This window comes from Podarcis raffonei, chromosome 11, assembly GCF_027172205.1.
Source record: "Podarcis raffonei isolate rPodRaf1 chromosome 11, rPodRaf1.pri, whole genome shotgun sequence".
Classification (NCBI taxonomy): domain Eukaryota; kingdom Metazoa; phylum Chordata; class Lepidosauria; order Squamata; family Lacertidae; genus Podarcis; species Podarcis raffonei.
Window position 1 is genome coordinate 830,228 of NC_070612.1, and position 16,324 is coordinate 846,551.

The 16,324-nt window shown below is 51.4% G+C and overlaps 2 protein-coding genes across 9 annotated transcripts in view; one reads left to right on the forward strand and one right to left on the reverse strand.

Moving 5' to 3' along the window:
- STOML2 (stomatin like 2) overlaps positions 1 to 16,324 on the forward strand; it is a 253,111-nt gene that overhangs the window by 73,310 nt on the left and 163,477 nt on the right. The gene's annotated exons all lie outside the window — the stretch shown is intronic.
- UNC13B (unc-13 homolog B) overlaps positions 1 to 16,324 on the reverse strand; it is a 154,442-nt gene that overhangs the window by 43,155 nt on the left and 94,963 nt on the right. For all 8 annotated transcript variants that reach the window (XM_053408508.1, XM_053408507.1, XM_053408506.1 and 5 more), the window contains 6 exons: positions 13,835 to 13,909; positions 12,704 to 12,923; positions 9,104 to 9,331; positions 8,827 to 8,968; positions 2,410 to 2,579; positions 414 to 529 (listed from right to left, as the gene is read on the reverse strand). In XM_053408508.1, the coding sequence (XP_053264483.1) occupies positions 414 to 529; positions 2,410 to 2,579; positions 8,827 to 8,968; positions 9,104 to 9,331; positions 12,704 to 12,923; positions 13,835 to 13,909 (951 nt within the window). The remainder of the gene's footprint in view (positions 1 to 413; positions 530 to 2,409; positions 2,580 to 8,826; positions 8,969 to 9,103; positions 9,332 to 12,703; positions 12,924 to 13,834; positions 13,910 to 16,324) is intronic.

Sequence of the window (16,324 nt, forward strand, 5' to 3'; positions counted from 1 at the left end):
AAACAGGACCTGGCATTCAGAGGCATCCCTGCCACCAACAGGGAAGGCAGAGCAAAGCCAAGGAGTCTCGTAGCCATCAATAGCCCTCTCCTCCTCCTCCTCCATGAATCTGCTTCATCCTTCTTTAAAGCAGTCCAAGCTGGTGGCCGTCATGGCGTCTTGCAGGAGCGCAATCCATAGCTTAAGCATGTGTGAAGAAGGACATGCTTCTGTCTGCCTAGAATCTCCCCCCATTCTGCCCCACTAGCCTGCCAGCTTCCCCTGGAGTCCAAGAGACGCAAGCAAGGGAGAGGGGTTTCCAGAGTCTGAGGAATCGCCTTTGGGGAGGCTGAATTCGCTGTGCCCCAACATTCTTTTTGCAAGAGGAGAAAAGACGCTGCCGCCTTGGGCCTTCACCGTGCTGCGGAGCTTACCTCATGAAGGCAGGTGTACTGGACATGGTAAGGGGCCACCTTTTCTTCACCTTTAATCTCCACGTTGATCTGCAGGCGGATGGCACCGGACACAGCAGACTTGTCTGTTCTTTTTTCTAAAAGGAAAAACAAGCCCATTTTCAAGAGGGAAACCCTGAGCCTCCCCTAACACGGTTTGGGTGTCCACAAAAGCACAGCAAGGTTGGCTGGAGGAAGAAAGGAGAGCGGCAGCCGGAGCTAACCCTGCAAGGGTTAACGTAAAACAAACAGCTAAACATATTATTAAGAGAAACTAAATAATAACTTGAAGATGGACCAATGTGGAAAATGCAGTATGGAAATTTTAAATAAAAAGAAATCACAAGGGGGGGGATGAAGTCAAATATATGTGTATCAGAAAAATATGTGATTTGTGTCTTTGTAAGTCTTTGAAAAACCAAAAAAATGAAACCTTTTCTTTTAAAAAACAGAGTTAACCCTGCGCTCTGTACCCCAAGGCTAGGACTGTACCCCTTCTCCCATTTTTGGGCCTCTTAAAAGATCAGCGTTGGGGCTCTGCAGACAGAGAGCCGTGCCAACAAGACAGCCCTGCTCCTGCCTACCTGGCTCACAAACAAACTTTGCAGCCCATTCTCCATTCTCTGCAGCCCTGTGTCCCCTCAGTCACTGCAATGTCAATGGCAGGATCCTGCCCTTGGCTATAAAATCCTGGAGTTGGAGGCCTTGGGCTTCAAGAAACTGAAACAGCCCTTTCCTCCCAGGGGATCCAATTCCAGAGGAAGGAGACAAGGGAAGAGGCAGGAGAAGACTTCCATGTCTTCAGAACCCTGGCATGGCTCAGCCAAAAGTCAACTCAAGGATGCCTTGGGAGCACCTGCCTTGGAGCTGGCCATCAGGAAGATGGAGAACAGGCCAACTTCACAGGCTGTGAGAGGAGGTAGAGTTCCCTCTGTGACACAGCCAAGTGCCCCTCTCTGAAATGTCCCCCCCACAAACCTTCCCTCCCCACGAGAGCCCAGGCAAGAAAGCAGGAGACAGCTCAGCAGAGCAGGGGGGCAGCGGAGGACTCTTGCAGGCAACCAAGCCCTCCCCCCAAACCCAGGCACCATCTGCCTGGAGCTCTCACCAAGCCAGACTCTTCCCCAAATATTGCTGCCTCGTAGGGGGTGTTAAAGAGAGGTGTCTGCGGACGGCTTTGCTTCTGCCCACAACACTCTTCTGGGGGAATCTTCACGACAGCTGTTCGCTTGCTTGCTTGCTTGCTTGCTTGCGCAGCGAGAGGCAGCGGATCTGGGTTCTGAGCCCAGTCAGAGGTTGCAGACACTCCTGGCACTGCAACCGAGTCAGAGCTCAGAAGGCAGCCCTGCAGGGAAAGGCTCAGGGAAGCCACTTCTGTGGCCTCTCTGCCAGACTCTGCCAGGGCTTCCAGGTGGAAAGATTTTGCAGCTTGTATTTTTGAGGCCCAGAAACTAAATTATTGGCTGAGCACAGACTGAAGTGGGTCTCTCTCTGTGTTTCTCTCACACAATTTCCCTTTATTTTTGAAGGTAGTCTATCCACATGTCTACAAAGCTGTATTTCCGACTGAAGTGAAGCAGCGTAGGCCCAGGAATAATAATAATAATAATAATAATAATAATAATAATAATAATAATAATTTATTATTTATACCCCGCCCATCTGGCTGGGTTTCCCCAGCCACTCTGGGCGGCTTCCAAAAGAATATTAAAATACTGTGATACATCAAACATTAAAAGCTTCCCTAAAAAGGGCTGCCTTCAGTTGTCTTCTAAAAGTCTGGTAGTTGTTGTTCTCTTTGACATCTGGTGGGAGGGAGTTCCACAGGGAGGGTGCCACTACCGAGAAGGGCCTCTGCCTTCTTCCCATGTACAAGGAACATTGAACCTGCCTACAAAGCAGATGTTCTACCCCTGAGCTACGCCCCTTTTCCTACTAAGCATCTGCCTAAATGCCAGCAAGCAAAGAGGTTTCTTACCCAGGTTGTACCAGACGTCCATCTCCCCGCTGAGGGTTCGAACCTCAATAATGGTCTGCCCCAGAAAGTCATCCGACTCCCGTTTCAGCCTCTGTTTGACCCGGGACTTGATGTCGTCGTCTTCGTCCCAGACCCGCACTTTGATCCGGTCGGAGGAATTATGGCACTCACTGAAAGCAAGCCAGGAAGAGGAGATCATGGGCGTGAGGAGGCTCCACAAGGCTGCCTGGGAGGGCAGGGAGAATGGCCCCCTTCCTCCCTGTGCAGTGCGGGACAGCAGGGGATGGAGTCAAGAGCTCCAGCCTAACTCTCAAGATGTTCAAGGGACACAGAGCAAGGAGGGAGCGCACTGTCGTGTAGCTCAGTCTCCTGTCTTAAAAAAGCATCCCCCTCACTCCTCCACTGCCCCACATGCCCTCTGCTGTATTAGGCTCAGCTTTCCTAAAGAAATGCACCATTTGCTGAGGAAAGGAGGAAGGATTGAGGGATTCCAGGCCAAAGAAAAAAACATGCAAAGCCACTGCTTTGCATCCTTCCTCACATCCAGCTGAAATCTTGTACATATAAGCTGAGCCCACCAGATGACGTTTCCCCCACCCAGAAGGGCCTGGAGAGCTCTGCCAGCTATGAGGTTGGGAGACCTGAGCCTTCTCAGAGGGAGACAACTGGCAGAGGGAGCTGGGCTCTGCCTGGCAATCATCTCAGTTGGCCATGTTCAAATATATAAAAGGATGTCACATAGAGGAGGGAGAAAGGTTGTTTTCTGCTGCTCCAGAGAAGCGGACACGGAACAATGGTTCCAAACTACAAGAAAGAAGATTCCACCTAAACATTAGGAAGAACTTCCTGACAGTAAGAGCTGTTCGACAGTGGAATTTGCTGCCAAGGAGTGTGGTGGAGTCTCCTTCTTTGGAGGTCTTTAAGCAGAGGCTTGACAACCATATGTCAGGAGTGCTCTGATGGTGTTTCCTGCTTGGCAGGGGGTTGGACTCAATGGCCCTTGTGGTCTATTCCAACTCTATGATTCTATGATTCTATGATCTCTTTCCCAGGCAGCCCAATATGATGTTTCCTCAAGATGTGAAGACAGGCTGCCGTTTGCTTTTCACATCAGTTTAAAGCCATTGATTCTCCAGTCGATACAAAAATAACCCTGCGTGTGATCTTGGCACGGAGCGTGGACAATCCCCAGCAGAAGCTGAGCTCATTTCCAGGGGGAAAAGCTATAACCCTCTTCCTTGGTCCTGGACCCCCACAGGAATGCTCTTTCGGAACCTGTCTGCACGGCTGCTTATTGCGACACAGGTAAAAATCACGTGACATGAACATTTGCCACTCCTGCGGCTGTTTCCTGGGGTGCTACACTGAGCAGAAAGGAACCAAGCCAGCATCTCACAGCTTGCGCTTGAATCCTTATGGAAAACCTGCTTTCCAGAGGCATGCAGCCTTTTCAGAAGTCATTCTGGAAGCAATCTCTGGTGTGCAAATGCGATATTGAAGCCAACCTATAGGTACAAGGGACAGAGGATGCATGCGTTTGGCCTAAAGTCATTTTTGGGTCCACCTCTCTCCCTGCAGCCCCAAAACAGGTTTGTGTGTGTGTGTCTAGCAAGACCGGTTGGCTCCTGTGGCAAATGTCTCAGCTCACAAAGGGCAAGCGACAGAAAGGACGGAATGCAAGGCAGAGGCCCAGGTGGACCCAGGATGGGAACAATTACTCATCCTAACCAGCCCTGGCAACTACCCAGCCTGGGGAGGAAAACGCACGACCTGCCTCATCGCAGAGCCTGTGCTCAAGGCTTGGGATTTAGCCTTTTTAAGAATGCACCATCTGTTGCCAAGCAACCCGAAGAAAATGAAGAAGAAAGTGAAAAAATGGGTCATGGGCGAACTGCGAAGCTTCTGTCAATCAGGACAGTGGCATTTCCCTCGCTCTCCCCCAAGCCTTTGTGGGGCCTCCAGTTGCCACTGACCTGTAACTCGGGATCCATTAATTGACACCTTTTAAACTCCTGGCAATTTGTACGGCTGAGAGTGAATTAAATGGGAGACGTTCCCAGGGAGGCTGCCATCCATCTGAAACCTTCCTGCCTTTGGCTCCCACTGGGAAGCAGAGCTCCATTCGGACTCATGGAAGGCCCCTCTCTGATGGGGCTCCTCTCGCTCCCCGGGGGTGGAGCTGCTCTGCCCTCTCTGCCAAGAGGAGGGGCCAGGGGGTGCCACCTCTCTTTTCGGGCTTAGAATCATAGAATTGCAGAGTTGGGAGGGACCCCAAGAGTCATCTAGCCCAACCCCTGCAGTGCAGGAATCTCAACTACTCTGGAAATGCTGCATCAAGCAGGCTTCTTGAGAGTCAAACGCACCAGTAGTTGGGGTGTGTGTGTGTGTGTGTGTGTGTGGAGAGCCTGAGACACGTATCATAAGCCCAAAGACTGTGTTTCACAGAAACTCCAGTTTCTCCTTTTAGAAACCCTCATCCGACTTGGACTCCCTTCTCTCTGAGCATTTCTGAGCATGGGAATCTCAGCCAGCAGCTCCTTCAGCTTTTTGAAATTGGCCTTCTCAGAGCCAGAGTGCATGCTGGACCTCACCTTCTTGGCAGAGTTTGCATTCCAGCAGATATCGGGGAAGTTGAAGTCTCCCATGACTACTATATCTCTCTTTTCTGAATGGTTGGTAATCTGCATCACCCAAGTCTTCAGTCTGGCTTGGAGGTCTATAGCAGACACCCCCAGGAAGGTGCTTCTGTCTCCTACAGTTTTTACCCCATACTCTCAATCTGTTTTCTATGCTCCAGTCATGTATTTCTTCACAAGTCTACACATCCTTCACACAAAACCCGACTCCTCGTCTCAGAACTACACTGTGCTTTTTTAACAGGATGACACTGCAAGTGGTCAAATGTGGGCGGTCTCTCTCTGCCCAAGTCATGCCAATGTTTCAGAAGCTGCCAGGCATGGTATTCTTCCAGCCACATGGCAATGTAGCTGGGTGCTTTGTGGGGAGGGGGAGGGGAGTTAGCGGGGTACTTTTGTGATATATTTATTCCTTCGCTACCAAAGCCAGTCCAGCTGCTACAAGAGATGAGATGCCTCCCTGCAGCTGATGATCAATATCAGGTGTAGATGAGGCAGTCGCATGTAACAGTTTTGATTACCATTAAATCCTCTCCAACTAGCCAGCTGGGTGGTTAACTACAGTGTCGCTGCTTAAAAGCTTCCGCCTGGCTCTGTAATCTTTCTTGCAGGGGCCCAGCCTATTATCACGCTCAGCATCTCACCGAAATCCTGTGTTTATGCGTGATTATTCCCCTGATGAGCTGTGCTTTCTGGTTCCCCCTTTGAGACAATTACATCTGGAGACGTCAGCAGAGGTTCGACGTGCCCATGTCTCGGCTTCCCAGCTCCAGCCTTGTGAGCAGGCAGCTCTTCGGCTTTCCCAGGCGCTGGCATTGAACGGGCAGCGAATGTCCGGAAGAAACTGGCTTCCCAGCCCAGAGGGAAGAGAAACTCCACTCCCGGTGCTGAACCCGCCCTGGGGCAATGTCAGGACTGGTCGTTGTCCTCTTCAGATCACCACACGAACACTTCTTGTTCTTTTATAACTTTTTATTGCGTATTAACAAAACAATCTTATAAACGGTTCTTAAATATTATTCCTCAGAGTCACTTCTTTCAGATACCTTCTGAGCTCTGCTTCTCCATGACCAGCCACCCTCAAAATGGCGAAGGCGCCCTTCCCTTCGCTTTCCCGCTCCTTTTCCTACCCTCCTGGGTAGAGCTGGCCTGTATCTCCCCTCCTCCCAATCTGAGCTAGAACTCAACCCTTGCCTTTCCTGGGAACAGCCGGTCCCTCCCTGTTGTTCCTCTTGCTCCCTTCTATTAGATTCACTGCTCTCCTTCCCCCCTTGGGGAATGCTTTCTCCCTCTGATAAACTGAAAACTTCTAACTCTTCCCTGACAGGCAATAGGAAGGGTGACTGGGTGGCAGCTGATCCCTGGGATGTTCATGCACCCCTTTCAGCCCAATGCAAACCATCTCTCCTCCATTCACGCTCTTAAACCTGGAGGTGTCTCCACAAACTATCTACGGGTTGCAGAATCCATCAGGCCTCCTGTGGACAATTCTAAAGGAAGACCAGGAAGGCTTCCTCATCCATCCAAGCAAAAGCTTAGTCTTTGTAACATGCACAATTTTCTTGAAAACACAAACTGCATCTTACACTCAGAATGGAGTGAGATCCACCAGCTCTAGCTCACAGAAGACCCACTTCGTCCATTTTCATTCAAAATCTGCTCTGAAGGAAGAAGAGCCTGCGCAGCTCAGATAGCCGACAAAAGTACCAAACGAAAAGGTCCCTTGGCTGACACTTTGGGGTCTTCTGGGGGTAATGGGGCTCCTTTGCCCAGGGAGGGAGGAGACCAAGAGGAGGAAGGGAAAAGCTGGCCAACTGCTGTCGAGGAGGAGACCCTTTTAAAGAAGCAGAGTACCCATTGAACAAAGCTGTTCTGCAGCAGCCGTCTCTGCTTTAGGTTTAGCGTTAATTAAATGTGAAATGACAGCAGCAGCAACTTGAGGGCATCTCTTGTTAACTTGGCAACCACTTTGCAGACTAACAAAGTCCTTAGCTGCAGCTTTCTGTGCTCTCTAAGTCACCATGCTGCCTGCCAGGTTTCATGCCACTTGGCCACAGATACAGGGGTTGCACTGTTAACCGAGAAGCACCCTGCAGGCACCCTGCTGCCCTTCCTAAAGCAAGCTGGAGGGAGCATAATCCCTCTAAGCAGGGCCGGCCCAAGACATCTGGGCACCTGAGGCGAACCACAAAATGTTCTCTCCTTCCCTGCTTGGGAATAAGGGCTGAATGGAGATCTACATCCATAACAAGGGGGAATAAAGATCTACATTGGGATCTGCTGCACCTGTGGATCCTGCCGCCCGAGGCGGTTGCCTCACCTTGCCTCATGGGTGGGCCGGCTCTGCCTCTAACAGAGAACCAGAGGCCCATGTAAGTTTACTTTTTTCCTTTTTCCTTTGCCTTGTCCTGAGGGCAGCTTACAAAGAACCACTTAAATATCATTGATTTCAATAAAAGGAGCAAAAGTAGAAAGAATACTCCAAGTACTCAAAAATAAACAGTACAAATAAATATAAAACCTGGTAATGATGACAGATCCCAAGTTCTGTTAAAGGGTCAGGAAAGCAGGAGGCTTAGCAGAGAGTAATGAGGAGGCCGGGTCAATGTGTCTGGAGCAGGCAAAGAAAGTGGGACACCCCCACAGAAAAGGCCCTCTCTGCAGTGACAGCCCCCTCTAGCTTCTGGAAGGGCCTGATCAGATCTCCACTGAAAGGAAGGTTCTTACAGGAGAAGAGCCCCCAAGCTATAAATAGCTTTCTTGGTTAGAATCAGCACTTTCCAATGGAAATCAGAAGCCGGTGAAGTTCCCCCAAATGAGTACCATCTTGGCTGCTGTGCTCTGGAATAACTGACATTTCCAAATGTTTTGCATAGGCAGCCCCATATATACCGCACAGCAGTCCTCCAACTGGATGGATATCCAAGACAAGATCATCCCTTCCCAGAAGGGGAATCAGGTTGCACAACGTCTGGAGTCGTTGAAAGGCATCGGTTCTACTTAGGCATCTCTCAGCAAAGCTGGCTCAAAAGGCAGCCCTGAGCTGCCCACAGGGAAAGTGCAGTCCTGTCTACCTTTCCTGGTCCAACACATCACTCAACAGCAGCATCTCCACCTTCCCTGGGCTGAGCTCCAGCTCATCAGCCCACACCCAGCCCATCATGGAGCCCAAACGTCCACAGCCTCTTCTGGATCAGATGAAAAGGCAGGTACCCAAATCCCTGGCAACCCTCCCCTGTCAGTTTCAAGAAGACATTGAAGAGCTCGGGGGACAAGACAGAGCCCTGCAAAGCTATACTGTACAATCGCCGCAGACTCAGCACCACCTTCTCAGTCCAACCATCAGAAAAGAGCAGCTCTGCCACAGCACCCAATCTCCAACTCCCATCTCCAGCAGGTAATTTAGATGATCACCGCAGTTGTACCTCCTGCCTCCACCAAGCAATTTCACTACACAAACCAGACAAGAAGCCAGACAACTGGGCCCTTTCAATTGTCTTTCTCCAGAAATGCCTGTGGGTGACTGGCTACCCTCTTCTTGCGACCCTGGATGCTGCTATCTTGAATTAGGGCTAAACAGATTAAATGTGTCTTATTATTATCATCATCACCATCACACTCACCACCACCATCAACAACAACAAGAACTTTTGGCCTTTTTATTATTACTGAGATATTTGGCAGGTATTTGTCCCCCCCCCCCCAAGGTGTTTTGTAAACAAAAAGGACAACACGGGAATCTATGAAAGAGGAGTGGAAAAAACGACACACAAATACTTACAAGTGGAACTTTTCATCCCAGATGGGATTCAGGTTCCCAAATATTGTTTTTGTTCTCTTCTTTGTCTTGCCGACTTGGACTGTCACGTATGGGTCACTGGACCCCGTTTTGTCCTTGGCTTGCAGGCCTTGCGCACAGACCACTACGGGGGGAAAGGTGAAGGTTCAGAAAAACACATCATTGTAACAAGAAAGTACAGCTAAAGAAATACACAAGGCAGTTCCAGGAGCAGCTAAGGCACCTTCATCCCCCTAACGGCTCAGGCCGCCGTGCTGACCTGTGATGGTAATTTTTGCTGACCACTTGGAGGTACCGTCCAGAACGCTCTGCTTGACCGTCTTCATCTGCTGAGAGTGGGTCATTTTGCTCTCACTGAAGACATCTCTGATCAGGTCAAAGATCTCTGGTTTGTTCCTCTCTCGGATCTTCATGCGATCCTTCATGGCCATGATGATGTTCTGGGTGCGATCCTCAGCCCCATGCTTTGAGGACTTCTCTGCCGCTCCTGCAAACAATGCGGAAAGGATTAGCAAGGGAAGGCTGGCAAAGAGCTGACCCCGTCGATCTTCGATCTGGCCAGAAAGAGGGCAGGGGAGCAAAACTGCTCTTGGAATCATGCTAGCTTTCCAGGAAGTAGGACCCAACTCAATTCCCCTAAGCCAGGGCTGTGTGATATGCAAGACTGAGATTCCTGATGCCACCCAAGGCTCAATTGCGATAGCTATGTAGCAGTTGGAAACAGAGCACTTGTTGCTAATGGGAGAGCTGCAAACATGGAGCGGTGCATGGGCACAGACAGACAGACAGACAGACAGACAGACAGACAGAAACAGCGTTTATAAGTAGAGGCTGAGTAGGGGGAAAGGGGATCCTGCTAGCCTGTAACTTCAAGGTCTTTTCCTGGCCAGATGACAGAACAGCATCCCAGCCTCAGGAGCCCCCCCCCCCCCGTGGCTTCTGGCTCCCCCAGCATCTTGCGCAGGGTGGTCATAAGGAGAGGGAAGCCTCCAAGGGAACGTGCTTGCTGCACAGGAACTGGGGATCCCCTCGGGAGTTTTCCCCCAAGTGCCATTGCCTTAGTGGAGAAATGTGCACCTTCCTCCCGCTGGTGGTATGGGGGGCATCTGTTAGGTAGGAGGGTAATGCCTGAAAATGATTTGTTCTTGGAACCCTAAAATAGGCTTTGTGATTTAAAATAAAAACCAGCGTTCCTTCTGCTGCCCAAACACTTCTTGACAGAGAGCCTGTGACGAAACTGGCGCTCACAAAGGTTGCACTTCAATCACCGCCTGAACACTCAGCACCAAGGTTTGTAAAAGGAAGAGAACGAGAATTCCCAGCTGCATCAAGCTGCCCCTTTTGATCAAACAACCAGAGCGGAGTCGGAAGTGAACCAGCTCCCAAAGCGGCTGGTTGGCTTCCAGGGTTTGAGTCAAGGATGCTGCAGCCTCACAGCTAAAAGCCCTGCAAGATGCGCCAGGGAGGGGGACACCCTCCTCTCCCCCCTTACCTTCATTAGGGGAAATAGTCTCTCCCCTCTGCTCTGCCGGGGGGGGGGGGCGTTGAGGAGGGTTTGTGATGGGGCTCAAGACCTAATGGAACGTAGGCAAGCTACATGCTCCTATCAAACTCAATTCAAAATGGCGCAGAACTGGCACCAAGATAAAGTGTTTGCACGAACTACGACTTAAGAAATAAGGATATGAAACCCAAGAAAAGGGGGCATCCAACTGGCAGAGTCTGTTTCCAATCCTTTGTTCTCCTGCAGGAGTATCCCAAAGTGTACAGACTTTTATGTATGTCCAAATAATGATTCCAGGTCATGGCATTCATGGCATACAAGCAACTTTTCTGAGCCCCTGTGAACTGTTGCTCCTGCCCTGAGAGGAGGCCGCAGGGTCAGCAGCTGAGGCTGGACCAGGTATCTGGCTCCCAGCTGGATGCCCAAGCACCTACAGAACCAGAGTCTGGACCCTCCTGGGCGTCTTCTCCCGGGGCTCAAGGAACCTAGTGCCTCCCCTGCTGCCTAGACAGTCTGACAGCACCAGCCATGGAGTGCAGGAGAAGCGCTTGTGTTCAGACCACAGAAGGTCTACTACTCCAAAAGGGGTCAGAACCTTGGAGGGGCAGATTTGTGGGCTTGAAAGGGCCACAGTTCCACCTCACTGGGAGCTCTCCTTGGTGCTGCAGAGGCCCACCCGCCTTGCTCCACCGGCTCCTCCTTGGTTGGGACCACAACAAAGCCCACTCACAGCCACTTCAAGTCACAGATAGAAAAGGGAACCTGCAGAGGAACAGACTTGACTTCTGGTGGGAGTGAAGTTGCTCCCTTCTCTAAATGTTGACATTTGCAGCTGCAGATTCTTGCCATCTAAATTACTGCACAAATTTTGCTGCAAGATTTCTCATGCAGCAGGGAGGAAGACACAGCAACAGACATGACAAGCATTCTGCCTAGTTTGTCCAGTGCAGGACGCTCCCTCTAAGTGCTTTGCCCAGGTCCTGGACTATGGTCTCTCATCTCTGCCCTGTTCCACACCCCCCACAGATTTCCTTTCTGCATTCAGAAAGCAGGCCTCTTGACAAAGCATGGTCGTGATTCAGATGAATAATATCAAGCAGCAATGACCCGTCTAGTTCAACTCTAGGAAAAGACGGGCTGAGCAGGCAGCCTCAGCAAGTTGCCAGCAGTGGGTCAACTCTCAGAAAACCAAACCAAAATTAGGCCTCATAGCTTCCCTGCAGGATTTGCCATCTGGGCATCAATGCATCTGCCGCACCTGTTGCATTGAAAATGTGAGATTTCTATTTCTGTGAAGCTGCAAACCAGGTGGACTTCTTTTTCTTTTTTACCTCCCTCACAGAGCCATCTGTCCTTCACAAGACAAAGGAGGCAATTTGCACACACAAAAACAAGAGTCAACTCCTCCTGGGACTCCATGGTTGAAATTAAAATGATCCACCGAGACCAAAATGCTACTTGGCTGAAACATTCAGGTGCCAAGAGCAGAGGCAGGAAAGGAAACACAAAGTCCGGCTGAGTATTGATGTCAAGGGAGAGGGATGGGGCCAGCCCAGAACAAAGCTACTGCCCAAAGTGTCAGCTGTTCTGAGCTTTAACTCTTCCCAAAGACAGGAGGCCAAAGAGGTCAGAAGCTTACAAGGAAACAGCTTGTTTTTTCCATGGAGGGAGAAAGAGACCTCTCCTCCAAGAAGAGAAAGACAAAAACACAGCTTTCTATTTGTGATACAGACAGAAACCCACAAGAGTAAACTTATTTTATTTTGGCTTTTCCTTCAACAAAAAGGAAGAAAAGGGGGGCCCTCCCAGGACAGCTGCCATCAGTGAACAAGCGTGGACTGCGTCAGATCCAGAGGGGAGGTTGCCAAGCAGTCAGATGCTCTCAGTCTAGAGAGGACACAGCTGCCTGCAAGGTCTTCTGGCCACTGAGGTCACTTGGGTCTCCTGTGCCAAGGCTGGGTTGAAGAACATCTCCACCTCCTGCAGGGCAGAGCTGGCTCACCTGATGCCCCACGGCAGGTGCTGCTGGACTCCAACTCTCCTGCGCCTCCAGCCCCGATGGAACGAGGGGAGCTGGAGCCCAGCAACACTTGGTGGGGCCACCCATGACCCAGCCCCCGCCAGAGCAGACGAAGCACCATCACCAGGGAGACCCAACAGTGTCCTGACCGCTGTTCAGAATCTCAAGAGCCTTCTCTCCATTTCCTCGCCCCCCATTTTTTAAGCCTTTCCATTCATTTGCCTCATTCCTCAAAAACAAGCCACTGAGAAACGCAACAAACGTGGCTGCCCTACAGGCCCCCACCCACCACCCCCAGCAGTTCTTGCCCCACAGGAAACAGAGGGGCTACTCACTCTGCAGGCAGTCGGCATTCAGCAGATCTTGGCACTTCTCGTGGCATTTGACCCCACACTCTGTGCAGCGCATCCCTTGCCGTGCGATGCCCCACAGCAGCCCCTCGCACTCGTAGCAGTAGGTGGGGGTGGTGGCTGTCCAGACCTCAAAGTTGTGGGGGGTTGTGCAGGAGATGGGGTAGATTAAGGCTTGCAAGGTCTTCTTATATACATGTGATTTCTGAAACAGGAAGGCAGCGGAGTCACGGCCTGCGCAGGGGAAAGGCTTCAGCATGCGCGGCTGGCATTGTTTCGTTTAGGGATCAGGCCCCGTTTTCTTGAAGGGTCAGAATACGGGACCCGGCCTCACCTGCCAGCTTTATGGGATGCCTGCCGGGGTCAGCCCTGAAGCAGAGCCGCCCTTCCAGGCAGCGTGCAGAGAGCAGCACTTACGGCGAACAGCTCCTTGCCAAACTCAGCAAGGATGTGTTCAGGGCCAGTGTTTCCAAACCAAAAGAGGCCGGGGGGGGGGGGGAGAATGCTTCATCGCAGGAGAAGAGCTCCTCGAGTGTGCTAGCTGCCCCTAGTAACCAAAGCCAGAGTGGGGGGGCCTGATCCACGTAGGCTGAGCAAGCAGAGCCCTCCTCTCCTGTGAGCTTCCTTTCAACAAGGCCCGGCACCCGACCAGGCCGGCAATGCCTGCATTGTGTCGTGGTGGCAGCGTGTGGGGAGCCCTCCGTGGCCCCCGCCCCATCACCCCTAAGAGTCAGGCCCTGGGCAGCACTTTCAAAGGACAGGCAAGGAGCAGGAGACTTGATGGAAACAGCAGCGCAAGAGCCGCTCTGTTCCGTCTCCTCAGGTGCTGCTGCTTTTCCTTTCAGCAGCCCCACATAGGTAATTAACCGCCCCCCCGGCACACACCCCATTGTTCTTGTAATGGCTGTTCTGTGGGAGCAAGTTCAGCTCTCTTGGCTGCCTTTGAAAGTCTCCCCCTTTCATGCTATTTTGATCTCGCCTGTGCCGACGAGGGCGGACTTTCCACGCCAGCTTCGCTCTGAGCTGGCTTTTGTGCTACACGCAGAGCGCGAGGGGCACTCAGACCAAAGGCCAGGGCCTGCCAGAAGGTGGAGGCGAGCTCTCCGGCTCCCTTACCAGCTCCTCATCCTTGAGAGAAGTTCGGGTGGCCATGGCTGAGGTAATTCCGGCCTTCCGGGACTGGACCAGAGACTGGGAAAGAAAAGCAGCCTCAGTTATTCTGCACCCTTGTGCTTCTTTCAAGAGCATCGTTCACAGCTCAGGGTGGTCCCTGCGCATGTTGCTGACCCCCAAGTCAGACGCCCTGAGCTCCTTGAAGGGAGGGCAGGAAGCCAAACTAATAGGAGCGCAACAGATGAGAGGCTTCCGTGCTCCAGCAGCCTTGCCTGCTCTGCCATTCCCACCCCAAAGCAGCTCTTCTGCCCCTGAGAGGAAGAAGGGCCCCGAAGGAGGTCACCCACTTGGCCCCCCAATTAGCTGCTCATCAAAAGGTCGCTAGTCGGCCCTTCCTCGTGTCACAGGCAGGGCACAGAAGGAAGGTCCAAGGGAGGTCACGTAAAGGGATCCAACAGACCTACTGAATCCAGCCTCTTGCTTGGGAAAAAAGGCAAGATGTACCCAAAGGATCCCCAACAGTTAGATTTTTGCCCAGCGTTTTGAGGGCAGCCTTCAAGGAAGCTGGCCTCTTCCATTGCAGGATATAGTTCGGACCTTCCCCCCAGGCTGTGGGTGGGGGAAACCAGCAATTCTCCTCCGTGCAAGAGAGACAACCGGGACCAGAAGGGGCAGGCACCACGCATGGAGGGTTGAGTAAGGGAGAAGTGGGCATGCATGTCTGGATCCGTCCGCATGCCATGTTCGGCAGCCCCTGACTGAAATGAGCTTGCCCACTGGCTGCTCCCACTGTCAAGTGCACAGGGGCCAGGAGGCAGATCAGGGCCTCATCCACGGAGCCCTCCAGCCACACTCAGGCAAGGTGATGATGCTCACTCTGAAGGCGGCCCAAGCCCCAAAAACTAGGGCCATTTCACAGCAAGACTGTGTGGGATCCTTAAGGCACTGATGGGCAAGGAAGGGAAATGTGGCAGGGTATCCCCATTGAGCAAGCTGCAGAAATAAACAAAAAGGGGGGGGAGGGAACAGCCACCAGAAAGGGAAATGCAACTAAATAGGTGGTTGTAGGAAGGAGTGTATGGTTGGATCTCCACTTACCATGGCCTGTAGGAAGAGAATGTCAGCATACAAGAGAAGCATAACAGGTTAATTCCATTAGTCCCCCCCATCACTAAAGCTACAAACACATTGCCCAGGCTTCCTCTTTGCAAGGTTACCGATGCAATTCTCCAGTTAGCTATTATTCTACGCTGTGTGGATTAAGCAACACTGATCTTGCTGCCAGTGCAGAAACTAAGTTCACTGCTTTCCTTTGCTTTTGCAGAAATGTTTAGGAAGTACTACTCCCATCTCAGTGTCTAGAGGAATTGGAGACATTGGCCTTGGTCAATGCTACTGATAAGGAAGTGGAAGGACTCTTGTGCGCATCTAGTGTGTTCCTGAAATCTGTTGTTAAGTCTCAGGAATGTTAATCAAAACCTTTCTTGTTTTTATTTGTGCAGCTCTGAAAAACCATGGAAGCCTTATCACCAACCAGTGGCATAGCGTGAGTTGCCAGAACCCAGGGCAAGGCAAGTATCCTTGGCACCGCCCACTGACAGGCTGGAACAAAGGGGCAATGGGTCGGTGGCAGCAGTGATGTCCCGTGAGCGTCAAGCATGGCAAAGAACAGGACAGGGGATTGGTCGGGAACGGGTGTCTTTCTAAAGCCCTTCAGGGGGCACCCTAGCAACCAGCTGTCACCCAAATCCTCTCCTCAGTCCACCCTGTGAACTTTGGGAAATTTTCTGTGTGAGGGGGAGGGACTACGATTGATTATTGCTACTTTCTCTTTTCTTCCTTTCAAAATTTTGCACCTTTAAGAATTTTGCACCCAGGCCAGCTGCCCCTGTGACCCTGCCCACCACACTATGCCACTGTAGCCAACCAAATGGCACAATTCCTCTATATAAAGGAATCTCCACAACTCGTTTGCCATCCCCTTTTCACCAGCTCCCAATACATGAGGCAAACACCCAAAGGAGCCTTTGTTCAGAACAAGGCTCTTCCTGATGCCTAATTTTAAACCTGCTGCATGTAGCCAATTCTCTTTCCAAATTTGTATCCTCCCCCCCTTAGAGCACCACCTGTGCCTTCACCCACTGCCCATTTCACCCGCTACCCATGACTCCGGCTCTGATGTTTTCTGGTGTGTTTTGAACAAAGATTTACATCGCCTTGATTTACTGACTCTGATAATCTCTCCACCGCCTTCCTCTGCCAAATGCAAGGCATGAAAGCGGGCCCTTCGGTCATGAGTGTGGCCTCTCTTCAAGAAATCAGTGTTGGATTGGGTGGAAGAGACAGAGCCCTCATCTGGGCAAGAGACCATGTCATTTCCAAGTTGCATGTGGCACACAAGACCCTGGGAGGGCTAAATAAATGCTGAACGGCGGCAGCAGCATATAAAGCGAAACAAGCAAGACTTGAAAAGGGGACAGTCTGCAAAATACA